This window comes from Sus scrofa, chromosome 5, assembly GCF_054392235.1.
Source record: "Sus scrofa isolate SSC_HxYL_T2T_F1_AM1 chromosome 5, Sscrofa_HxYL_maternal_Yorkshire_Landrace_v2.0, whole genome shotgun sequence".
Lineage (NCBI taxonomy): Eukaryota > Metazoa > Chordata > Mammalia > Artiodactyla > Suidae > Sus > Sus scrofa.
Window position 1 is genome coordinate 23,226,715 of NC_139387.1, and position 27,449 is coordinate 23,254,163.

Below are 27,449 nucleotides of genomic sequence, written 5' to 3' on the forward strand. Positions count from 1 at the left end.
GAGGATCTCTGCCCATGTAATCTGCCCTCTCTGATCCCTCCCAGGGGCACAGGTCCCAACCTGATGATCACTTTTCTTCCCTTCCTCCTCAATTCTGGTTGGTTCTTTCTTTAGTTTTTGTACAGGAGTCTTTCTGCCAACCTCCAGTTAGTTTTCAGTGAGACTTGTTCCACATGTAGATGTATTTCTGGTGTATTCACGGGGGAGATGAATTCTGCGTCCTCCTACTCCACCATGTGATCCAATTCCCCGTAGCAAGTAACTTCTGAATGCAAGGAGAGCGCAGAGATACTTAGCAAATAGTAAAGTGGAGCCATTGAACATGAATCTGTAAATTCTAACATCCATGCGTTGTGCTCTCCAGAGAAAGAATAGCTGGGGAAAAAAAATTAGATGCAATTATAGAGAAAAAATTTCCCCTTTGGTCAATAAGATTTTAATTACCAAGTGAGAATCAAAAAAAAGGAGAGGGAATGATTACCTAATGGTAAATTAAGAATAAATTTAAATAGGAAAAAACCCTAAAACACTTTACAGAGAACTCTACCCAATATTCTGTGATAATCTATGTGGGAAAAGAGACTGAAAGAGAATGGATATGTGTATGTATAATTGAATCACTTTATTGTACAGCAGAAATTATCACAACCTTGTAAACCAACTATACTTCAATAAAACTTTAAAATATAAAATTAAAAATTAAAAAAATCCCTAAACACTTCTTAAGAATAACTATCTCTCAATGTATTGCATTTCATTGCCTTAATGGATCAATATATGCCATAGGTTCATCATTGGAATTCCTAGTAAAAGAAGATGAAATTGCTCCAGGAAGATTATTTCTCATAGAAAATTATACAGTTGAGAAAGGAACCATTCAAGTTTGAGACAAAATTAATTCAATTTAAGACATAAAAACAATCAAAATGTTTTACTTTTATTGTAACCAATAGAATTAGGTAATGGTATATTTCAGAAAGAAAGAAAAAAATGCATTCACCCAAGAGAGGAAAATATCTTTAGGGTAACAGGAGTAGGGTAGTTACAGATATGAATAACACTTATTCTTAAAACTAAAATAACATTGGTAATAAAAGGAAAATATTACCATCTCTTCTCATAAGACATCAGTTAATAGTCTCTAATAAAACAGTCCAAAACAAGTGGAAGAAGAAAAAAAATAAGGCTAAGTGATTTGCCTTATTAGCAATGGGGACCTAGATGTCAACTCTTCCTAGATATTACAAGAAAAATCAAAATTAAATATGTGTGTTAAAGTATTAAGGGTAGGAGTTCCTGTTGTGGCGCAGTGGTTAACAAATCCAACTGGGAACCATGAGGTTGTGGTTCAATCCCTGGCCTTGCTCAGTGGGTTAAGGATCCGGCGTTGCTGTGAGCTGTGATGTAGGCTGCAGACGTGGCTCAGATCCTGCATTGCTGTGGCTCTGGCATAGGCTGGTGGCTACAGCTCCAATTCGACCCCTAGCCTGGGAACCTCCATATGCCACGGGTGCGGCCCTCAGAAAGTCAAAAAAGAAAAGAAATATTGCTTAGTTCCTCAAATGATGATGCAAATTTATAATTACTGAGATAAAAAAGTTTATTCAAATTTTTAATTATGAATTAGTTTGATGAACAACTTAAAATTTTCATATTTGTGAATATACTAATTAATATGAGTAATCTTACACAGGAAATTTCTAGAAAGGTGTAATCCGAGGTATTATGGGTGGTTATTATATTGGATTTACCTTTTCTATTTTTGTCAGTTTAATTTTATAATAAATAGCAATTTTATTTATTTCATATTTTATTATTTTTTTATTTTTTGGCCACAACTGAGGCACATGGAAGTTCCCAGGCCAGGGATCAAATACGAACCAGAGTGGTGACCTGTGCCACATCTGTAGCAATGCTGGATCCTTAACCCACTGCCCCACAACGGGAACTCCATAAGTAGCAATTTTAAACAATAAATAGAAATTACTTTACTCTTTATAATAAAAAGCAATCACTAGATTTTGCAAGAAAAAATACGTGTGTTAAAGATAAAGGGTAATACACAATAATAGGAATGTGCTTAATACTACTGAACTGTACTGTTAAATTGATAGAGATAGTAAATTTTATGTTATGTATAAATTACCACAATTATAAAAAATAGAAGAAGAAAGTATAAACAAAAACCAAAAAATATATATTGAGGGCAACCCCAAATAAAATAAAATTTTGTATCTAGTTTATAATAAATAGCAATTACTTAAGGTAAAAATAATTAAATGAAGGAAGGGAAAATTATTCCGTTAGCAGCTATTAGTTAACTATAGATGTTTTTGAACAAGAGGAAGAGAATGTAGACTTATTCTTTGTCGTTTTGGTTTTATTTTATGTAAAAGTCCTGTGTCAAATTCATCGTGGACTCTTCAGCTCTCTGAGGACACTGTCCCCATGGCTGCATGTTTCAGGATTTTTGCCAAATGATTGCTCAGAAGATTCATAAGTGATTTTAACACCCAGTTTACCCAGGATTCATGTTTATTCACTTGGTTTCATGTTTGGCACATGAAACAATCATTAATCTTCTCACTGTCAGAAATTCTCATTTTTGTCTAGGAAGGTTCAGTTATTGTGTTTCTCCAAACTGGAGAGAGTTCTCGATATTCCTCCAGACCTTGCATCTGCAATAACCTTTCAAAATAACACAAATACTTTGGTAGGAAAGTCTTGACCACAAGGTGGAAATGAAAGAATCCGATAAATCAGTGCCATCCCAGAGTCGCCTGTGAGGTGAGTATGGGTGGATGAGTAAGAGTGACCCCTAGAAGTCCACATACAAGCCTATGCATAGTTTTCATCCTTCTAAACCTCAGGAATAAATAACCAAGTGAAACCATTATGTCGGTGGTCTTGGCGAGACTTAGAAAATTATTTTTTCTTTTCTTTCTTTTTTTCTTTTTTTCTTTTTTTCTTTCTTTCTTTCTTTCTTTCTTTCTTTCTTTCTTTCTTTCTTTCTTTCTTTCTCTCTCTCTCTCTCTCTCTCTCTTTCTCTTTCTTTCTTTCTTTCTTTCTTTTTCTTCCTTTTTTAATGGATGCACCTGTAGCATATGGAATTTCCCAGGCCAGGGACTAAATCTGAGCCACAGCTGCGACCTCTGCTGTAAGCTGTGGCAAGGCCAGATCCTTTAACCCACTGTGCTGAGCTGGGGATGGAACCCGCACCGCTGTAGCAACTCTAGCTGCTGCAGTCTGATTCTTAACTCATTGCGACTCGGCAGGAACTCTGAAAATTATTATTTCTTAAAAACAGTTTGATATTTATGACCAAAATTAGAGAGATGTGAATAGTTAATCAAATTTTGATTATAAGAAACAATAATTCATAATGCTGAATTGATTGAGGCAACTAAGGCTGAGTTGATGCATTAATAAATAGCAGACAACCTAAAAGCAAGTGCAGCGAGGGACTTCTAGAAGCAGCCTTGAACTGGAAATTATCTGCCGATATGATTAAGAACCTTGCCTCTTTAAAATGTTCAGTACTCTAAGAGGCAAGGGAAGTAAAACATACCAAACAATTGTGTCAACTTAATTTTCAAGATATTTAGGAGCAGGGACAGGGGCTGAAGTTTTCAGAATTGTGTAAGTCTAGAAGTCTCAAGACTGAAGCAAAGAGAGATAGGTGGGCTGTATATACAATCTTCTTCTACATTTGAGTCCATTACAGCTCACGACAACACCATTTCCTTGACCCACTGAGCGAGGCCAGGAATTGAACCCGCAACCTCATGGTTCCTAGTCGGATTTGTTAACCACTGAGCCATGATGGGAACTCCAAATAATAATTTTTTTTAACATCCTCTCTAGAGTATAAGGTGTGACAAAACACATAGAAAGGCCTTAATGTGGTTTGGGAGATTTGGAGACTCCTCTGAAGAGTCTAAATAGAAAACAGAGGAACAAGTCCCTGGATTCTGGGTATAGATCAGAATCAGCAGGGGGAGTGAGAGACACAAATGGTTAAATGACAATACTTTCCAGACAGGTAGTCCATGTAAGATGACTACAATCCCTGACTTTCCTCATGGTGTGCTTTTAGAGCTATCCTCGATAACTTCAAGACCAACCGACCAACCAACCAACAGACAAAACCTCCCCCTGTTTGAGTCAAGGAAACAGCAAAATTAAGTGAAAGTACCTGCATTGTCAATAGAATTGCAAGATACTGTTACATGAAGAGAATGGTAGCTTGTTCTCAGTTGTTAATGTAGGGCAATCAGTGTTGACGTTGATTTTAGTGTAGTGAGCAAGGAGTATGGCAGGAGTTATGGCAGGAGGAGCAGTTGATGAGGCATTCCATTGTGAACATGTTCACTTAGAGAGAGGGTGAAATTAGCAGGTGAAGATGTTTAACATTTGAAGAGATGACATCTAAGATGCAACGGTTAGGAGTTCCCACTGTAGTGCAGTGGGTTAAGAATCTGACTGCCGTGGTTCAGGTTGCTGTGGAGGAGCGGGTTTAATCCCTCACCCAGGAACTTCCATATGCTGCGAGTGTGGCCATTAAAAAAAAAAAAAAAAGATGTATGACATTGCGAGTCAGTATTTTTATAGATCACATAGAAAATGTCAGAAAGCAGAATGTCTAATTTTATTGACATTTTCATTTCAGACATACGTAAGTATACATTGGTGTGTGTGTGCATGTACACTGGACTGTCACATAAAATGTCTATCGTATTGTATGTTGTGGTCAAAACTGTTTGAAAGCCAATTTTCTAACCTATCAAATGACATATCAACATAGCTGAAAGCATGAATTATTTTAAACCATCAAGTAAAAAAAATGCATGTAAAATACATTGCCCAGCTTTCCCAAACAAAAGTCATTGTATACGTTTTTCTCACCCTCTTCTCAGATCTTACCTTCCTCAGTTTTACATGCAGATTGGGCAGAACTCAGGACCCAGCAATGAGAAACCACACGTCACTAACCCGTTTCATTCTCCTAGGATTGACAGATGACCCACACATGCAGATTTTGATTTTTCTATTTCTCCTTCTCACCTACATGTTGAGTCTAACTGGCAACCTGATCATCCTCCTCCTCATATTAGTGGATTCTCATCTCAAAACTGCCATGTACTTTTTTCTCCAAAATTTTTCCTTCTTAGAAATCTCCTTCACTTCTGCCTGCATTCCTAGATTCTTGTACAGTATATCAACAGGTGACAGGGCCATTACCTATAACGCTTGTGCATGCCAACTATTTTTCACAGACGTGTTTGGAGTAACAGAATTTTTTCTCTTGGCCGCCGTGTCTTTTGATTGCTACGTGGCCATCTGCAAACCCCTGCATTACGTGACCATCATGAACCACAGGGTCTGCCAAAGGATTGTCTTCTGCTGTTGGATGGCCACCTTGTTGATCATCTCCCCACCGTTTAGCTTCGGACTGGCCCTGGAATTCTGTGACTCTAATGTCATTGACCACTTTGTCTGTGATGTTAATCCACTCCTGAAGATCGCCTGCTCAGAGACAAGGTTCATTGAACAGATGACTCTTGCTGGCACTGTGCTGATCTTTATCCTGACTCTAGTATGTGTGGTTTTGTCCTACGTGTATATCATCAGAACAATTCTAGAATTCCCCTCTGCCCAGCAAAGGACAAAAGCCTTTTCTACCTGTTCTTCCCACATTATTGTGGTTTCCATCACCTACGGCAGCTGCATCTTTGTCTACATCAAACCTTCAGCAAAAGATGAAATGACCATTAATAAGGGAGTGACGATACTCACTACTTCCATTTCCCCCATGTTAAACCCATTTATTTATACTCTGAGGAACAAACAAGTGAAATAAGCCTTTAACGACTTAGTCCAAAGAATTATATCACTCTCAAAGAACTAGGGGAATGTTGAAGTCAGGATCCCTAAGACGTTTTCTTGTGTGTCTGTCCTATCCTGTCTCTTTCTGAAATATAGTTAGACTTCCATTCTATACTGATCTTGATCAAGTCACTCCTGTTGTCCTCTTATAACCCAACCTCTTTGAGAATGATAACCTTTACAAAAAAATGAAAACAGTTGTTTCACGAAATCTAAGGATACCTCACTCTTAACCTTTCCTTATGAATGCTGAAAGGATTACACATCATTTCTCAAAAAAAAAATAAAATAAAAACCAAAAAAACCTATGGAATTATTTTTCCTTATGGAGAGAAATGATGTTAAAAAGAAAGAATAATTTTTTTTGGTCTTTATCAAAATTTCCAGGGCCGCACCTGCGGCATATGGAGCTTCCCAGGCTAGGGGTCTAAGTGGAATTGCAGCTGCCGCCTATTCCAGAGCCACAGCAATGCCAGATCCGAGCCCTGTCTGTGACCTACACTACAGCTCATGGTGACGATGGATCCTTAACCAACTGAGCGAGGACGGAGATCAAACCCACAACCTCATCGTTCCTATTCGGATTCATTAACCACTGAGCCATGATGGGAACTCCAAGAAAGAATAATATTAAAAAGAATTTAAGTGTAAGAAGGAAAAAAAATTCTCAAAATTCCCAAATATATTTTAAAACTAGGAATAAGTATAAAGATTTAGGATTTCAAAAAAGCATTTAGTAATGAGGTAACTTTAGAATCACAATTTACATATTTATCAAATGGATCCAATTCAATACAAAAGTTATTCAAAAATCGTTAACAGGATATATATTAAATTAAAATAACAAGTCAAATATACAGGAGATGGAGAAAAAAGATTATAATATGAATACTAATATCAATGAAATGATTTGCTTTTTTAAAAAATTGAAGGGTAGTTGATTTATGATATTTCAGGTATATATAAAAGTGATTCAGTTATATATACATCTATTCTTTTTCAGATTATTTTTCATAATATGTTATGACAACATACTGAATATAGTTCCCTCTGCTATACAGTAGGTACTTATTTTTTTTTAATCTGTTTTATACATAGTAGTGTGTATCAGTTAATCCTGAATTACTAATGTATCCCTCCCTCCCTTCCCCCTTTGGTAACCATAAGTTTGTTTTCTATGTCTGTGAGTCTATTTCTGTTTTGTAAATAAGTCCCTTTGTATCACTATTTTTAGATTTCACATATAAGTGATATCATGATAGTTGTCTTTGACTTACTTCACTCAGTACGATAATCTCTAGATCCATCAATCTTGCTGCAAATGACATTATTTCATTATTTTTTGTGGCTGAATAATATTCCATTGCATATATGTCCCACACTTTCTTTATCCATACATTTGTCAATGGACATTTAGATTGTTTCCATGTCTTGGTTGTTGTGAATAGTGCTGCAATGAATTTTGGGGTGCATGTATCTTTTCGAATTAGAGTTTTCCTGTTTTTGATATATATGTCCAGAAATGCGATTGCTAGATCATATGGTAGCTATATATTTAGTTTTTTTAAGAAATGTCCATGCTATTTTCCATAGTGGTTACACCAGTTTACATTCCCACCAAGTGTGTATGAAGGTTCCCTTTTTTCCACACCTCTGCAACATTTAGTGTTTGTAGATTTTTTTTGATGATGGCCATTTTGACCAGTGTGAGGTAACACCTCATTCCAGTTTCAATTTGTATTTCTCTAGTAATTAACCATGTGCTTGTTGATCATCTGTCTTTGGAGAAATGTCTATTTAGATCTTCTGCCTCTTTTTTTAATTTATTTATTTTTTATTGAGCTGTATAGGCTATTTGTACCTTTTGGAAATTAATCCCTTGTTGGTCTTATTGTTTACAAATACGAAATGATTTCCTTCTTGAAAATGAAAACTTTAGTCATTTCAAGAGTTCAAATTTGCACCCAGAGACAGCCCTCAAAGAAAAATCAGCATTTAATTACTCGTTAAATTCTTCACCAACTTGAACTTCTATAGGCCAGCATATTTAAACTTCCTTTGATCATTTCTCTCTTACTTGAGGCTCCTGATCATACCATGGCCCTGTTAGGCAGGAATTTTCCACTTATTTCAAACACCCAATCTCAGGGTCCTCTGGTTTAAATGGCATTGCCACAGGGGCTCTTCGGTGTCCTTGTGTTACTAATCCTCTACCAACACTACCAGAAAGCCTGGATTAGTCCTACTCATCCACATTTACGTTATCGCTTATCTGATGCTCTCATATCTCTTACAAAACTACAATTTCATGTTTGCTTATCCTTAATCTAATTTAATACAGTAAATACCTTGGAGAAGTCTATCTTGTATACCAGGTTCTAGGGTGCTTTATGCCTGACATTCAGACAAATATTAGTTATGTAATGGTTTTTCAGCATGATGTTTGATACTTTAAATTTTTTTTATTAAAGTATAGCTGATTTACAATGTTCTGTCAATTTCTGCTGTACAGTAAAGTGACCCAGTCATACATAGATATGATGTTTGATACTTCCGATAATGCAAAATGAGAATTTTTACGTGAAAATAAAAAATGCAAAAGTTAACATTTGGCATTAATCTGTGAACAAAAGATGAAAGAAATGCATGGTAATAGTATATATCTTATTAAAATACTTAAAAATTTCTTTAAATTTAAAATGAAATAGAAAAAAAGCTAAAATGTATTAAAAACTCATAATAATAATTAAGCTAAAAATTACCCTAAAAGTGATGTATAGTCATAATTTATGCTGGAAAAATGTGGAGAAATAAAAGTTTAAAAAAGTGAGCTATTGCTAGCAAGTGGCCTAACCAGGATCCAACACTCATTTTACTGATTTTGAAAGGAACTATTTGTTCAACTAAATGTATCTGCTTCTCCAGAGGCATCAGGATGATTTAAAGGAACAGCTCAATAAATACCTACTAGTATGAGTTCCTGCTGTGGGTCATCAGGTTAAGAATCCAACTAGTATCCATGAGGATGCAGGTTCTATCCTTGGTCTTGCTCAGTAGGTTAAGTGGCAAGCTGTGGTGTGGGCTGCAGATGCGGCTTGGATCTTGCATTTCTGTGGCTGTGTGTAGGCTGGCAGCTACATCTCTAGCCCTTAACTTCCATGTGCCATAGGTGCAACCCTAAAAAGAAAAACAAACAACCCCTACTTGTACTAAAATTAAGCAAGATGCATATCATAAACAAAGTGCAAAGGTAAAATTAAAATGTAATGCATTTATACACATATTATTAGTACTATGGTAATAACCAATGGTATTAATTATTATAATTGAATAATATACTATAAAACTATGATTCTATTGTAAATAAGATTACCAATATTCAGAATTAAAGAGCAAGTGAAAATGAAAAATAAAGTAAAAGCAAGAGTAGAGGGAAAAATATAAGCTGGCCTTATAATTTGGATCTCCAAACTCATTGAGGATAGTCTGGCTTCAGGCAATTTTTTTGGTGCTAATCTCTTCTCTATGACACAGACTTCTAATGTGAGTCCATGAAGACACTAGAAAGTCCTCCAGGAATTTCTCAAAATCATAAGAGTGCTCAGGAAAGCCATTCCAAGTTCAGGCCCCTTCTGACCAAAAATATTCAGTGGCCTCCCAGATTTCAACCAGAAAAAAAGCATGTGGGCAGGTATTCTAACCTTGTGCTTATGGCCGTAGTTTAATTTCAGATTTCTAAAATGCTTAGCTTCTCTGATTCTTTTATTTATTTATTGTTTTTGTTTAGGGCTGCACATGTGGCATATGGAAGTTCCCAGGCTAGGGGTCAAATTAGAGTCACAGCTGCCTGCTTATACCACAGCTATAGCAACGCAGGATATGAGCTGCATCTGTGATGTACACACCTCACCGCAATGCAGGGTCCTTAACCCGCTGAGCAAGGCCAGGGATTTCATCTGCATCCTCACAGATAATAGTTGGATTTGTTACTCCTGAGCCACAAGGGAACTCCTGAGCTTCTGTGATTCTGCTCTAATTTATGCTACCAATCCAGTTTAAATCTAGGATTAGCTAGCTAGCTAGCTAGCTATCATCTATCATCTCTCTACCTATTTACACACACACTTTAGTTAAGATTTAATCTTTGCTTTTTTTCTCCATGAGAGAGTTCCTTAGCTTACCTACACCACTAAGATGGAAAGTATAGAATTTGCCTTCTGAATATCAAGTCCTCAGTGGTATCAGCTTATGTAACTATGGTCATACCACTGCTTTCTGACTTTTTCTTCTTCCTTTTTTTTTTTTTTTTTTTTTTTTTTTTTTTTTTTTTTTTTTCTTTTTAGTGCCACATCTGCAGCATATGGAACCTCTCAGGCTAGGGGTTGAATCAGAGCTGCAGCTGCTGGCCACAGCCACAGCCACAGCAATGCCAGATCCAACCCATGTCTGTGGCCTACACCACAGCTCATGGCAACACTGGATCCTCTAACCCACTGAGCGAGAACAGAGATTGAACCCATGGATAAGTATCATAATTTTTAAATTTCCTTTTCTTCTGACATGTAAAGATGTTTCAGACTCAGTTTGTGTGCCTCCTACTCCTAACCTGGAAAATTCTTCTCCAAGAAGCCCTGCTCCCTCTCAACAGGAAATAGCTTTTAGAAACTATAACCTGCTGTCAGAATTGCTTGCAATCTAACATGAATGATGGGCCCCAATTAGTGCCAAAGAATCTGCGTGTTTAGTTTCTTCCCTTAGAATGAAAATGGACTCAGAAAATGGGTTATCTTCATGCTTCTACCTATTAACAAGCAGCTCAATATGTGAGATACATATGCCAAACTTTATAGCTGCTACATTTTCAATAATTTCTGAAAATGTCTCCATTATTTATTAACTAGTATAAGGCATGGGCTGTTTTAGTTGTAAATTTTCTGCCTCTGTATATGGTCCAACTCAAGTTTGTGTGCCTAATGTGCAGTCAGGCCAAACAAACAAAAAGTCAGGGGTTGGACTGAAGAAAGTTTTATTGGAGGGCCAAGCAAGGGGAACTTGGCAGCTTGAACATCAGTGGGGTTCAGGGAAGCATTTTTTTCTTTTTAGGGCTACAGATGTGGAACATGGAGGTTGCCAGGCTAGGGGTCAAATCAGAGCTGCAGCCACCAGCCTACACCACAGCCGTGCCAGATGCAAGACTCGTCTGCCACCTACACTGCAGCTCATGGCAATGCAGGATCCTTAACCCACTGAGTGGAGCCAGGGATCAAACCTGCATCCTCTTGGATACTAGTCAGGTTCATTACTATTGAGCCACAATGGGAACTACAGGGAAGCATTTTTAAAAGGCAAGGTGAAAGGTGGGTGAGTAATAAGGTGTGTGACGTGTTTGTGCTCCTCTCTGATTGGTTGATGGTGAAGTAACAGGGTAGTATCTCAGGGGTTAATAGTGTCAATCCTCAGGCGCCAGTAGGTCTGGGGGCTGTGTGCTTCTGGCCATCAAGTAGTTAACTTCTTCCATTTGGTGGGGGCTTTATCACCTGTAAAGCAGCTTTGGAAATGTACATCAGATACTGTTATCTAAGTACTTCAGGGAGGAACCAAAGATTGTGTGACTGCCGTATGGCTGATTTACTGTTTAAATTCTTACCACTTCTCCTGGTACACCTGTTATTGTTATCACTGTAGGTTCACATCCTTTCAATCATTAATTCTTGAGTCAGGCTTCTGGGACTCAGGGGATACCTGGAAGGTTACAGCTTTTCTACAAATAAGTGGCAGGCAGATGACCTGGAGGGAGGGATCTGTCCTGGGACGTCCCCATAAACTCCTGCTCAGTTATATATGTAGTGTCTATATCATATTTTAATTTGCAGGATCAACAAACTGCAAATACAGAGTGATTTTGGAATCAATACTAGATTATAAACATTTCTTTGTATCTTGTATAATAATGCTCACTCTTACTGTGTGTGAAAATGTTCAGTTGACAGCCAAACATTCAAATTTACTTGCTACAAAATATGTATTTGTCCTAACCTTCCTAGTTTTAAACAATCTTGGACAGCTATTATTTTTAATCAAATTGTGTCTTAATCTCTAAGAAAAACATGATTATAAGCATCTTTCTCTACTCTCATGATTTTAGTAATCAATCTTGGAATAATTTTAGGAAGTAGATAAGTATGTTGGCTATTTTTTTTGTCAGAATAACCATGCATAAAACACTGTAGGGAGTTCCCGTCATGGCTCAATGGTAACAAACCCAACTAGTGTCCTTGAGGATGAGGGTTCAAGCTCTGGCCTCGCTCAGTGGATTAAGGTTCTGGCATTGTGGTGGCTGTGGTGCAGGTCAGCAGTTACAGCTCTGATTTGACCCCTAGCCTGGGAACTTCCATATCCCGCAGGTGCAGTCCTGAAAAGACAAAAAATTAAAAAAAAACAAATCCACAGACAAACAAAAAACCCACTGTCAACTGAAAAAAGCACACCTAAAAGTTGAGAATTATACTTTATTTGGTGCCTTACTAAGGACTCTAAAGCCAGGATGCAGACTCTCAGATAACTCTAAGGAACTATTCCAAAGAGATAAGGAGGAGTCAGTGTATATTAGTTTTTGCTGGAAAAAAAAAAGAAAAAAAAACAGAGTTTGTTCAGTAATCAAATATTATTGCTAGTTGCAAAAAAAAGCCCAGATATTTTGAGTTAATGATTTTAGTGCTTTTCTGTATATGGGAAGACATATACAAGCGTATATGCAAAAGTCTGGGCTAATTTACATTATCTTTTGATGTGTCTCTTAACCATAGAGTGTCAGTGGAGGGGGAGCTGCAATGGCTAATGGCTGGATGGCTGCAACATCTTTTGTTTAGTGAAATGGCAGGTGACATTCTTTGTCCATAACAGTCAAGGTTAGGGCTTTAATTTTGAGAGGAATTTTATATGTCAAATGTGTATATTTTTGAGAAGTATCTTTCATCTTAGCTTTATTAGTGACTAAGATACACAGTTATAGTGTGAAATACATTTTCAAACTCAGTATCATCTGTACTTTCTTTTTTGTTCTAGTAATAGAGCCAAATTGGTCAATTTCACATAATAACGTTTCCAAGGGATTGAACTAAATAAGTCTGGGAAATATTTTTTCCCACTCTCAGATTCTCCTCTAAACCAATTCAAATATCCAAAGAAATATAAAGATTATATTGTAAAAACAAATAATAGAGGTCAAAAAGTAAGTACTGCTTATTTTACATAAGCCCATTTTCAACTAGATTTTAGAGACAATTCATTACCTTATTTTTTTCAGAGACTTGGAATTTGACTTCTGGCATTCATTTGATTTTTCTTTCAATAAGTTGCAAGCCTCATTATTTATCTTATGGAATTTTTATTCATGTATTCACACTTTCTTTCCCACATCTCTTTTGTTCAAGGTATAGCAATAGTTTACATTAAAATCAACTTGGTAAGTAGAAAAAAAATTCTACTGACTCCACTGACCTTGCTGAGATTTATAGCCTGTATCGCTATCATTACCAGTAACATCACCAAAGGCCCCAAACTGGAATATTAAAGTACAACTTAGTATTATATGGGAAAAAAATTATTACATTCAAATAAGGAAAGGCTTAGATAGAGAAAATAGCTTTATTCAACTGGGAAGATTCCGTGGAAGAAGTGAAACATACTTTAGGCTTTGAAGTAAGGCAATGAAGTAAATTCTCACCTTATAATTCAAATCACAGGCATAGACAGACAATATCTATTTCAGAAATGCAAAAATTTAGAATTTTAATTAAAATATTTTCATTTGGAGTCAGATAGAATTTGATTACTATTTTTTCTATCTTCTTTTTTGTCTTTTCTAGGGCCATACCTGCAGCATATGGAGGTTCCCAGGCTAGGGGTCTAATCAGAGCTCTAGCCGCTGGCCTACGCCAGTCTGTGACCTACACCAGAGCTCATGGCAATGCAGGATCCTTAACCTATTGAGCGAGGCCAGGGATCGAACCCACAACCTCATGCTTCCTAGTCGGGTTCGTTCACCACTGCTCCACGACAGGAACTCCTCATGATTACTATTTTTTCTTATTCATCACATAAACAAGGATTGAAATTTATTATCTCACTGAATGAAGTATTTTGTAAAATTATTATAAAGTATATCTTCAACTTACTTTATAATTTGTACAATCTGCTCACATTAAAAAATATGAACCGTGAAATTCTCAGAGCATAATGTTATATCTAATATGATTGAACTATTAATTTTACTAAATAATTGATTTCGTGGTTTCTTCCAAATAGTCAGTTTTTGTTCTAAAAATATGATTCCAGATACAAACATTCTATTTACGTGACAAGTTCTTTTTTTTTTTCCTTGCTTTTTAGGGCTGCACTCATGACATATGGACTTTCCCAGGCTAGGGTTCGAATTGGAGCTGCAGCTGCTGGCCTCCCCTGCAGCCACAGCAACATGGCAATGGTGGATCCTTAACCCACTGAGTGGGGCCAGGGATCGAACCCGTGTCCTCATGGATGCTAGTCACGCTAACTACTGCTGTGCCACGACAGGAGCTCCTACATGCCAAGTTCTAAAAGTTATCTAACTATTTGTTTAGCGAAGCCTCATAAAATTTAAGTTTGATTTTTGCTCTTGTTGTGGTCTGTAAGTTGGTTGGAAGAAAACCAGAAAAATTTTCTTTTTTGTCCTGTTTCTGTCTGTACATAACATGAAAGCTATTGCAAAACAAATGCTGTTCCAAAAGATTTTTCAAAAATGGATCATCATTTCAGGTGCTATGCATTTAGTTCTGAATACATCTTCCAGCTTGGACTACAGATATGGAACTGAGGCTGATTTTGTCCAGTAGAAACGTTTGGAAATTGTGTTCAGAGTCTAGATTTGGCAATCTACTTATTAAAGCACTTTTAAAAAGTATCTAACACACGAGCTTATACAGAACCTTATCAAAAACATCAGTTTCATACAAATTTTTGATTATATAAAATTAATATAGATTTGTTTATTGTATAATTTTATGCAGGATTATATTATGCTAATATAATCTAAAAATATGTACAGAATAAGACAAACTAAACCAAGAGTAAAGGACAACATTTAATTCATTTTTTTCCTTCATACTTTTTAGAATTTTCTCATTTGTTTGAACCAAGTAAAAACTTTTGGACCATGTCCTTAAAGGCCTCTTTCACTTGCTGGTTCCTTAGGGTATAAATGAAGGGATTCAATAGAGGGGCAACTGAGGTATGGAGCACAGCTACCCCTTTGCTTAGAGTCACTCTGTCATTTGCTGATGGTTTTATGTACATGAAGATGCAGCTACCATAAGAAATGGGAACTACAATCATGTGGGAAGAACAGGTAGAAAAGGCTTTGGTCCTCTGCTGAGCAGAAGGGGATTTGAGAATTGTCTTGATGATAGAGCCATAGGAGGGAATCACTAATGTCAATGTGACCATCAGTGTCACCACAGCCAGGAGAAAAGACATGAGCTCTAGGAAATGTGTATCTGAACAAGAGATCTGTAGGATGGGAGGAGAGTCACAAATAAAATGATCAATGACATTTGAATCACAGAATTCCAACTTGAGGGCCAAGATCATTGGAGGAAAGATGAGCAGGAATCCAGTTGCCCAGGAGCTGAGTACAAGTTGATAGCAAACTTTGTTGCTCATAATAGTGGTATAATGTAGAGGTTTACATATAGCTGCATAACGGTCATAAGATGTGGCAGCCAGAAGGTAAAATTCAGTTACTCCCAAAAAGAAATAGAAAAATAACTGAGCCATACAACTCATGTAGGAAATAGTCCGATCCTTTGTCACAAGGCTCTTCAGGAACCTTGGAATACAAGAGGTTGTGAATGAGATTTCTAAAAAGGAGAAATTGCGTAGGAAGAGGTACATTGGTGTCTTAAGGTGGGAATCCAGCAGAGTGAGAATAATGATGGTTAAGTTTCCAGTCACACTCAACATGTAGGTAACAGACAGAGAGAGAAAAATTACAATCTGCCACACAGGGTCATCAGTCAGACCCAAAAGGACGAACTCTGTCTGCACTGAATGATTCCTCATTTCTCACTTATGGTCAAAGTTAGACAAAAAGAGTTAAAAAAAATAATGGTCAGGATTAACTATTAGAATCAATCAGAAAGAACAGAAAAGACAAGAGAGAAGCTAACATTCGTTGATCACTGACAATGTGCTAGGAACTGTTTGGAGATGCACACAATTTTCTTATTAGTATCTCCAACAACTCTCTTTGAATGGAGTATTACCATCCCCACCTTTTAGAGAAGAAAATTGAGGTTCAGATGAAAGAATTTGGGATATATATCTAAATGCCAGAATTCTATCAGAAAGTTGGTGAATCTTTAAAGATAAATACCCAAGACATAACCAATCTAATCCATTTGAATACCTTGGGTGAGATGTAGGAATTTCTATTTCTACAAACTTTTCAAGTTCATAGCAAAGTGGAGAAGTGCTGCATTAGTAAAGCATCTTGTAATAGAATGTGAAGGGTCAGTATACCTACAGAGAATTGCGGCTGTTAAAAATCTCCAAGACAGTGAACAAGAGCAAAGTGTGGGTCAAGATCTCATTCATTGTATTGTTCAATGATTAATATTTCAGGTTCAGGATATAAAATTCCATTAAATTTGCCACATTGGACAGAACTTTTCCTTCAGAAAAATCCTTGTTGAGATTTTTGAAAAGTTAGTAATTTTATCATGAGTTGTGGCCTTCTCCTTGCTAATTAATTTGGGGATCAGTTACCTCAGTATATAAGACCCTACCCAGGGAGACTGGTACTTAAGACCCAAAAGAAACATTACTGAAAGAAAATAAAGGCTAAGTGATGATATGAGAATTATATCAAGGAGTATAAAGGAGTATAGGGCACTTCCAATGGCTTAAGAAAGGACAGTCAGTCATTAATAACTTTCAGGTATTTCTCCCAAGTATGTTAAAACTATTAAAAGAAAGGATGTTCCAACCATGGACTTGCCATATTTGAAAGAAATAGAAACCTCCTGAAGTGGAAAAGAAATGCAGCATAATCCCACTAACGTACCTTAAGGCAGGATGGCAAGGGCTGCCTATCCCTATCCTGCCCCTCCCCGCTTCCCTCTCACTACTGATAGCCACTTGTTTGCTTTCTATATCTGTAAGTCTGTTTCTCTTTTGTTATATTCATAGGTGTCATAGGTATTGTTGATACATCTGTTCCATTTTATAGATTTCACATAGAAGTGATAATACACAGTATTGTCTTTCTCTGACTTATTTCACTAAGGATAATACCATCCCATCCAGGTCTTTCCACAATGAGATATCACCTCACACCTATAGGAAGAGCTGTTATCCAAAAGACCACAAATAAACCTTGGTGAGGATATGGAGAACAGGGAACCCTAGTACACTGTTGCTGGGTTGCTGGGAATGTGAATTGGTGTATCCATTATGGAAAACAGCATGGAGGTTCCTCAAAAAACTAAAAATGGAACTCTAGCAATTCCACTTTTGGGTATTTGTCTGAGGAAAATGAAAACATTATTTCGAAAAGATACATGCACCCCAATGTTCATAGCAGCATTATTTACAATAGCCAAGACCTAGAAGCCACCAAAGTGTCTCTCAACAGATGAATAAAGACTATGTGGTATACATGTACAATGTAATATCACTCAGCCATAAAAAAGAGTGAGAAGTTGTCTTTGAAACATCAACATTTACTCCATTTTAGAAAATTAAAATGAAGAATTTTCTAATCTTTTTCTTTTTCTGAACAAATTTTGATGTCCAAGGGGAGGGGAGGAGGGTGGCAGGAGGTGATAGTGAGTTGCTTTGCTCTTTTTCAGGTTTTATTTTTTCCAGCTTTATTGAGATATAATTGGCATATAAAATTGTGTAAGTCTAAGTTGGTCGCATGTTGATTTGATAGGTTTATATGTTGCAAAATGATTATAACCTCAGCATTAGCTAACACATCCGTCATGTCACCTAATTCCTATTTCTATTTGTGTGTGTGTGTGTGTGTGTGTGGTGAGATCATTTAAGATGGTTCACTTTACTTACTTTTCCAAGTGCCAAAACTAGCATCAGCAGACTGATCACCCACAGTAGTCCTGAAGGTAAAAAAAGAGGAAAATGTTTACAAAGAATCATATGAGGATTTCCCATCACTCTTATTCACTAGTAGTCCAAGATGGCTTGGAGCTCTGTGAGTTTCTCATCTCCAACACACTGCAAATATTTTCTGTCTGAAGCCTTTTCATTTATTAATGTAGGAGATATCTTTAGGTCTCTCTCCATTAGAAAGTAAAACACTATTCAGAGGCTTCTAGAGTATGAGGAACTGTCTTTGATTTGAAGAACTGACAATTCTCATCACTCTAATTTTATACCAGTGAGATGGCCTTTTTTTGGGGAAAAAACCCATTGTTGACAAGACTGAAACTAATTGAAAAATCACTAATGAATCCCTTGGGTAAGCCACTTAGCAAGAATCCTGAAAGATGCAACAGTGGGGATGGTTCCGTAGAGACATGAATTCAAATATAACATCAGACACACATTGAAAGAGAGAAAGTCAGTTGATAAGGAAGTAGACAGACTTCTCTTTATTATCTTATCATCTATAGCAGCTCGATGACCACAAAAGACCATTTTTATCTCAGTATTATTTTTATTATATTTACTTGAGGTAAAAATACAGATAATTAAGAAAGGAAAAATATAAATGCAAGTTAGTATAATCACTGTTAATATTTTTGAATATATATTTTCAATAATTTTATGAACAAGTTCAAAAAATGTAATTGTATTTCTTTATGGAGAAATACAGCCGCATAATGAGAATTTCATATGATTCAACCTAACATATATCTATTTATCTTGAATTTTAGAATGTTATATAAAACACCATATTTATATGGAAATCATATAGAACATATATATATAATAAGTTTCATCTTTCAACCTCATATATTTCTATATTTACAGGAATAGCTAATATAGAAATGTTTTTTGCATGTCTTATACATTATATTTTCCCCTAATGGTAAGATGGCAACTTATTTCGATGAACAACTTAGAATGGAGAAGCAATGAGATCCTACTGTAGAGCACAGGGAACTATTTCCAATCTCTTGGGGTAGAACACGATGGAAGATTGTATGAGGAAAAAAATGTCTTTACGTGTGAATGGGTGGCTATGCTGTACACCAGAAATTGACACCACCCTGTAAATCAATTATAAATTAATAAAAATAGTATAAAAAACTTATGGCTTCACTGAAGAATTCTACCAAACATTCAAAGAATTAAGGTCAACCCCTCTCAAATTCTCCCAAAATTTTGAAGAAAGGGGAAACACTTCCAAATACATTTTTAAAAATATTATTCAGATTATCAAACCAGATAGAATATACAAAAAAAATACAGGCCAACATTTCTGATGAATATTGATGCAAAAGCCCTTAACAAAATGCTGGTATGCTAAATTCAACAGCACATTAAATGCATCTTACACCATGTCCAAATGGGATTTATCCCTGGGATGTGAGAATGTTTCAATATATAAAAATTAATCTATGTGATACATCGCAGTAGCAGAATGAAAGGTAAAAATAACATGAGCATTTCATTAGAGGCAGAAAATGCCTTTGACAAATTCAATTTACAACCATGATTAAAATTACTCGACAAACTGACTGCAGAAAAAGGTACTTCACATAATAAAGGCAATATATGTGAAACCCAAAGCTAACATCATCCTCAATGGTGAAAAATGGAAAGTTTTTCTCTAAGATCAGAACCAAGACAAAGATATTTATTTTTGTCACTTATATTCAAAATAATATTGTATGTCTTGGTCAAAGCAATTAGACAAGAGAAAGAAAGACAAGACATTTAATAGAAAGAAACAAGTAAAATCATCTCTGCATGTTACTTGATCTTATTTGCAGCAAATGCAAAATACTCCCCTAAAAACCTGTTAGAACTAATAAGCAAATTCGATTGCTGGATAAAAATTAATATATGCTAACATATAAAAATCAGTTACAATACTAGCAAACCAAATTCAACAATATATTAAAAATATCATATATCATGATCAAGTGAGATTTACCCTGTAGATGCAAGAAAAGTTTCAATATCTGGAAATCAATCAATGTGATACAACTCTGAAGTCAGTCTCTTGTGAGTTGTGAATATATATGTTGTTTTTTTCATCCATTCAAACACTCTGTGTCTTCTGATCGAAGTATTTATTCCATTTTCATTTAAAGTAATTGTTAATATGTACTCACTGCATTTTTGTTGTTTTACGGTTATTTTTCTAGTTCTCTGATCTTTTTTCTTCTTTTGCTCTCTTCCCTTGTGACTTGACAACTTTACTTAGTGTTATGTTTATATTAGTTTCTCTTTATTTTTTGTTTGTTATATGTATTTTTGGTTTGTGGTTACTGCGAGGTCCATATGTAACGACTTATTTATGTAGCAGTCTATTTGAAGTTGATGGTCGCTTGAGTTTGAGCACATTTTAGAGCACCACATTTTTACTCTCCCCCACGATTAATTTTTTGACACCATATTTTACATCTTTTCATTTCGTGTTTCACTTACCTAATTTTCTGGTTATAAATTATCTTACCGCTTTTGTCTTTTTATATTCATACTGGCTTTATAGGTGGTTTATTACCATTACTCTGCCTTTACCAGTGAGATTTTTTAATCTACTAATTTTCTTGTTTGTAATTACGGCTTTTTCTCTCTGTTTAAAGAAGTTCCTTTAGCATTTCTTGTAAGCCTGATTTAATGGTATTAAATTCCTTTAGATTTTGCTTTTCTGGGAAACTCTTATCTCTCCTTCAATTGTGAATGATAACTTTACTAGGTTATTCTTGGCTGTAAGTTTTTCCCTTTCGTTACTTTGAATATATTGTGCCAGTCCCACCTAGCTCCTGCAGTTTCTGTTGCAGAATCAGCTTGTAGTCTTATATGGGTTCTATTGTAAATGTTATTTTGTCCTTGCTGCTTTTAAGATTCTCCATTTTTCACTTTTGATCTTTTAGTTACAATGTATAATTTAATTGTAATGACCCAGTGTGGGTGTCTTTGTGGTTCTCTGTGCTTCCTGGACTTGGATGTCCCTTTCCTTTGCCAGGTTAGGGAAATTTTCAGTCATTATTTCCTCAGATAGTTTTTCTGTCCCTTTCTCTCTTATCCGTCTATTTCCCTGACAAGAGAATGTTAGTAAGTTTGATGTTGTCCTAGACTTCCCTTAATCTATCCCTATTTAAAATGTTTTTTTTTTCCTTTTGTTGTTCTACTACCCTGTCTTCAAGATCACTAATCTGTTCTTCTGCATCTTCTAATCTGCTATTGATTCCCTCTAATGTATTTTTCAAAATTTCTTTTATTATATTCTTTAGTTCTGATTGGTCCTTTTTTATATTTTCCGTTTGTTGAGAGTCTCATGAGTGAGTTCATTCTTCTCTCAAGTTCAGTGACCATCTTCATGACTATTACTTTGAACTCTTTATTTGGCAAATTACATATTTTCATTTTATTTTTAGTCTTATTCCTGGGAGTTTTGTCTTGTTCCTTCATTTGGAAAGTAGTCCTTTGTCTCTTTATTTTACCTAAGCATCTGTGTTTGTTTCTATGATTTAGATATATCAGCTATATCTCCTCATCTTGAATGGGTGACATTAAGTAGAAGATGGCCTGTGATGCCCAGTGACACAATCCTCCTGGTCACTATTCAAGTGCTCCAGGGGTATTCCTCATGGGGGCTGTGTATGCCCTCATATTGTGGTGGGGTTCAATTTCTGTGGCTATGCTGATGAGTGGGGTTAGACCTCAGGTTGGCTGTCTTTGAGGCTGAGCTGTGATTTTTGCAGACACCCTTGTTTTACAGGGCTGATCCTCCAAAGCCAGAACCTCTCTAAAGGGGCACTGGCACTGGTCAGGGTGGTGACCTGGATAGCACAGAGTTGGAACCCCTTTCCAGGGGAGACTGGGGGAGGCAGTACTTCAGATATTGCCAGGGAAGGGCACTTGGTGATAGATTGATGGAGAATAATAGAAACGACCCTCACCAGTGTTGGTCCAGCAAGGTGGAGAATGAAATGATGGTGCCTGTCTGCACTTCCATCCTGGAGATATTTCCACCAGATCCCTGCCCCTCTTCCAGGTTCCCCAAATTTTGTCAATGAACCTCCTCATATGATTCAGGTTCTTTTCAAGCTTCTGCCTCTGCACTGGGACTTTGAGTGAGTGAGTTTGTGTAAGAGATCTTTGAGAGCAGAGTCTTGGTTTTTCACCACCCTCTGGCTCTCCTGAACATAAGCCCTGCTGGTTTTCAAAGCCAGATATTATGGAGTTCATCTTCCTGATACATCTTCAGAGCTGGATAACTCATTAGGGTGAGCTCTAGACCCCTTTCTTCTTAGTGAGAACTTCAGCAATTGTTAGATCCTTCCTAATTGTGGGTCACCACACCAGGGGTGTGGATTCTGACTGGACTGAATTTCTTCTCCTCCCACTTGTCTTGATGTGGCTTTTTCTTCATACCTTTAGTGGCAGAAAATCTGTTCTGCTATTCTTAAGGTCTTTCTCAGGGGTAATTATTCTATATGTAGCTGTAGTTTTGATGTGTCCATGGGAGGAGGGGAGCATAGGATCTTCCTAGTCTTCGATCTTAATCTGGAACCCCACCCATTTGATTCTTTTACAATTGTTTTTTCATGTAAGAGATGGGCATTTTTCTTTAATAAATAATTCTTTTTTTTTCAGGTATTGTGAGACTTGTTCATTTAATATATTTGAGAGTAATGCATTCAGTATAATTTATTTATTGCTTTTATATGCACTGACTTATACATAAAGTTTTTGTATTTATGAAAGATTTTAGATACATAATATAAAAATTTTTAATGAAATTGGTGCTGTAAAAGTGAAAGCTTAGGTCAGTACAGTAGGCTGGATATAGAAATACTCCCGCCGGGAGTTCCCGTCGTGGCGCAGTGGTTAATGAATCTGACTAAGAACCATGAGGTTGCAGGTTCGATCCCTGCCCTTGCTCAGTGGTTTAATGATCTGGAGTTGCCATGAGCTGTGGTGTAGGTTGCAGACGCGGCTTGGATCCCGCGTTGTTGTGGCTCTGGCATAGGCCAGGGGCTACAGCTCCGATTCAACCCCTAGCCTGGGAACCTCCATATGCTGTGGGGAGAGGCCCAAGAAATGGAAAAAAGACAAAAAAAAAAAAAGAAAGAAAAAGGAAAGAAATACTTCAGCCTTGTTTTGTAAGTTTGTGTGATGGTAGTGGGGGATGGTGGAGTTGGGAAGAAGAAATGTAAATTGGAATCTAAATGAAAAGTAGAAGTATAATGGAAGAATGAGGGGGAGAGTTTTTTTTTTTTTTTTTAAATAGAGGCAATAGCAAATGTAAAATCCTGGTGATACCAAGGAAAATCCAATGATGGCCATAAGGCCTGCATCCCAGAAAGACTGGAGAGAACTTAGTATGAGAAATTATTTAGCAGTTTTATGAGCTCTTTTGAGAAAAACTGATAGGCATTTTGCAGCCTTCTAATCCATAAGCCATTTATTTCATGAAGAAATTACCCATAACTTTAATTATAACTTTTTATTCAGATTCCTTTTCAATTATCTTAGAATTCCATTTATAATACTGGTTAGTTTTTCTTGATTTTTTTTTTCCCACTGTACAGCAAGTGGGTCAGGTTATCCTTACATGTATACATTGCAATTACAGTTTTTTCTCCCACCCTTTCTTCTGTTGCAACTTGAGTATCTAGACATAGTTCTCAATGCTATTCAGCAGGATCTCCTTGTAAATCTATTCTAAGTTGTGTCTGATAAGCCCAAGCTCCCGATCCCTCCCACTCCCTCCCCCTCCCATCAGGCAGCCACAAGTCTCTTCTCCAAGTCCATGATTTTCTTTTCTGAGGAGATGTTCATTTGTGCTGGATATTAGATTCCACTTATAAGTGATATCATATGGTATTTGTCTTTGTCTTTCTGGCTCATTTCACTCAGTATGAGATTCTCTAGTTCCATCCATGTTGCTGCAAATGGCATTATGTCATTCTTTTTTATGGCTGAGTAGTATTCCATTGTGTATATATACCACATCTTCCGAATCCAATCATTTTTTTTTTTTGTCTTTTTAGGGCCACACCCATGGCATATGGAAGTTCCCAGGCTGGGGGCTGAATCAGAGCTGTAGCTACCAGCCTACACCACAGCTACAGCACTGTGGGATCCAAGCTGCATCTGCAAACTACACCACAGCTCATGGCAATGCCAGATACTTAACCCACCAAGAGAGGGTGGGAATCGAATTTGCATTCTCATGGTTATTAGTCAGATTCATTTCCACTGAGCCGCAATGGGAATTCTGTTTTCTTCGATTTAAAAAAAAATTGTTTACATGGAAATTTATTGCTTAATTTGGTTATGTTTTGAGTTTGATTATTCATATTTTATTTTAGAAATTGAACACTTTTGACAATCTTAATAGCTTCTTTAATTTCTCAATTGCAATTAACATTTTAACACTGTACTTATAATTTCACATCCATTTAGAAAAGATTTTCTCCTTAAATTATTTGATATTATTTATCCTGTACAAATTGTGAATCTTTTAATTTTTAAATTTCAACACTTTATATGTGTATGTGTTTTCATTTATTTATGAATAAATTGCAGGATCTTACATATCAAATTCTGCTGTCATTTAAAATGACATTTATTTGGATATGTACTTATTTAATTTTCTTTATTTTTTAAATAGAATCACATTCTTCTTGCCAATTTTTTTTTTTTAAATTAGTGATATAGGATTATTAGTGAGCTAAATATGTTCAGGGGTATTAGCAATTGAAAAGAAGTCTGGATCATGACCTGCCAAGAACAAAGCACTCAATAAATTTCAATTTAATCAATTAAAAATTTTAGCAACATTTACATTGGAAGATTGGAAGAACACTTTCAAGTGTTTTTACAAGTTCAAGAAAATATAATAACCTTTATATCCTTGTTTGCTTTGCATTTAAATTTTTTTCTTCACTTAAATTTTGTTTGTTAGATTAAAATAAAATCAGGGTGATTTTTAGTATAAAATTATTATCAGATCTTTTGTTTTGTTTTGTTTTTTGTCTTTTTGGGCCACACCCATGGCATATGGAGGTTCCCAAGCTAGAGGTCTAATTGGAGCTGTTGCTGCCGGCCTATGCCAGAGCCACAGCAATGCCAAATCTGGCCATGTCTGACCTACACCACAGCTCACAGCAACACCAGATCCTTAACCCTCTGAGCAGGGCCAGGGATCAAAGCCGCAACCTCCTGGTTCCTAGTCAGATTTGTTTCTGCTGCGCCAAGATGGGAACTCCCTATCAGATCTTCTGATTGGGATCTTACCCTGCAAGAGGTTTATTTGCAGGGGGATTAAGGAGGTGAATTCATGTGGTAGAGGATGTTCATTCTGGGTACAATAAATGCTTGAGACAGATTTGGTGCATAATGGCTTATGTTCGGCTTGATGTTTTATTTCTGAACTTGAACATTCTCTTACTTCTTGGAGATTAGTGCAAGTTTTTTGAAGGAGTCACTGAAGGCTTGTCTCACTTGTTTGTTTCTCAGAGTGTAGATGAAAGGGTTCAACATGGGGGCGATGGAAGTCATGAGCAATGTCACAGCCTTATTAATAGCCACGGATTCCTTTGCTGAAGGTTTGATGTAGATGAAGATACAGCTTCCATAGGTGATAGAAACCACAATCATGTGAGAAGAACAGGTAGAAAAGGCCCTTTTCCTTTGCTGGGCAGAGGGGAATCTTAGAATAGTTTTGAGGATGTAAAGGTAGGACAGAACAACACATACCAGAGTCAGCATGAAGGTCAGCACAGCACAGACAATAACCAGCTGCTCTATTAGCCAAGTATCTGAGCATGAAATCTTCAAAATAGGAGATGCATCACAGAAAAAATAATCAATGACATTTGAGTCACAGAATTTCAAATCTAGGAACAGAGTCAGTGGTGGCAGTATGATCAACAAGCCAGAGATCCAACAGCAGAGGACAAGCCTCCTGCAGACTCTGCTGTTCATGATGCTCATGTAATGCAGGGGTTTGCAGATGGCCACGTAGCGGTCATAGGACATGGCAGCCAGGAGAAAAAACTCGGTTACTCCAAAGACATCAGTAAAAAACACTTGAATAACACAAATATTGTATGTAATTGACCTGTCACCTGTTGCTATGTTGTACAAATATCTAGGGATACAAGCAGTTGTAAATGAAATTTCTAATAAGGCAAAATTTTGTAGGAAATAGTACATGGGTGTTTTAAGGTGGGAGTCCACTAAAGTGAGGGATATGATGGTCAGATTCCCAGTTATACTCAACATGTAAGTGAGAAACAGAAACATAAAAATCGGAATCTGAAGCTGAGGGTTATCGGTCAGTCCCGACAAGATGAAGGTTGTGATTGTGTGGTTTTTCATCACAGACTACTGAACTTTATTCCTTCCCTATAAAATTTAAAGATATTTCTTTTGATATTTTATTTGAATAAATTGGTATTAAAGCTAGATAGCCATAAAGAATGACGACTAGAAACTTAATTTACATGCAGTTTCTTTTATAAAGCAGAAATTGATGTGGCCAATATTTATTGTTTCCTTACTTTTGTGATAGATTTTAAATGCATTAAAAAATTGTCTACCATCCCATATTCCCCTTTTTTACATTTTTAATCTATATCCAAGACTGAAATGTCTTATGTAAGAAGATTTCACTCAATGTATTGTGATTCAACAAACAAGATTTCTTCTTATAGCTAAGATTTCTCCTCTATTTCAAAAGTGAATGTTTAAATATAATCATTTCTTTCCTTGAAGATTTAATCATGATAAAATGTAAATATGCAACAACTAACCTCAGCTCTATATAGGCTTTGTGGATCTGTGACTTGTATTTTACATTTTACCACTAAGTCCAAACATGTGTTTATGTTGTTTTGTCTCATGCTTTAACAAGCATCTTCCATGTTGTCGAATGACTCCTCTGACTCTACTTATATTTCCCTGCTAGAGTGAATTTTACACTCAGTGTCCACTGGGTGTACAATTCAGATTATTTTAAAGCACAATTTATTTGCTACCTATGAAGAAATGTTTGGCTCTGTAAGAGCAACTGGGAAAAAAAAACACATATTCCTCTTAAGCTTCCAGTCTCTTAAGTACTAACTCTGACACCTTGTTACCACTAAGTTTGAAATCAAATTTAATTCTTTTTTTTTTCTTTTTGTCTTTTTGCTATTTCTTGGACCGCTCCCGCGGCATATGGAGGTTCCCAGGCTAAGGGTCGAATCGGAGCTGTAGCCGCCAGCCTACGCCAGAGCCACAGCAACACTGGATCTGAGCCGCGTCCGCAACCTACACCACAGCTCACGGCAATGCCGGATCCTTAACCCACTGAGCAAGGGCAGGGACCGAAC

The 27,449-nt window shown here is 36.5% G+C and overlaps 3 protein-coding genes and 1 pseudogene across 3 annotated transcripts in view; 2 read left to right on the forward strand and 2 right to left on the reverse strand.

Moving 5' to 3' along the window:
* LOC146403204 (uncharacterized) overlaps positions 1 to 27,449 on the forward strand; it is a 732,844-nt gene that overhangs the window by 596,581 nt on the left and 108,814 nt on the right. The window lies entirely within an intron of this gene.
* Positions 4,970 to 5,819, forward strand: LOC100512207 (olfactory receptor 6C68-like; annotated as a pseudogene).
* LOC110260846 (olfactory receptor 6C75-like) lies at positions 15,046 to 15,984 on the reverse strand. The gene has a single exon (XM_021093114.2). The coding sequence runs from the start codon at positions 15,982 to 15,984 to the stop codon at positions 15,046 to 15,048; it is 939 nt and encodes a 312-aa protein (XP_020948773.2).
* LOC146403213 (olfactory receptor 6C2-like) lies at positions 25,519 to 26,454 on the reverse strand. Its single transcript, XM_084957849.1, has one exon. It carries the CDS (start codon positions 26,452 to 26,454, stop codon positions 25,519 to 25,521), a length of 936 nt encoding a protein of 311 aa, XP_084813975.1.

Bases quoted from the DNA above. Each gene is read 5' to 3' on its own strand.
- LOC110260846 (XM_021093114.2), bottom strand. From the start codon at position 15,984: ATGAGGAATCATTCAGTGCAGACAGAGTTCGTCCTTTTGGGTCTGACT.
- LOC146403213 (XM_084957849.1), bottom strand. From the start codon at position 26,454: ATGAAAAACCACACAATCACAACCTTCATCTTGTCGGGACTGACCGAT.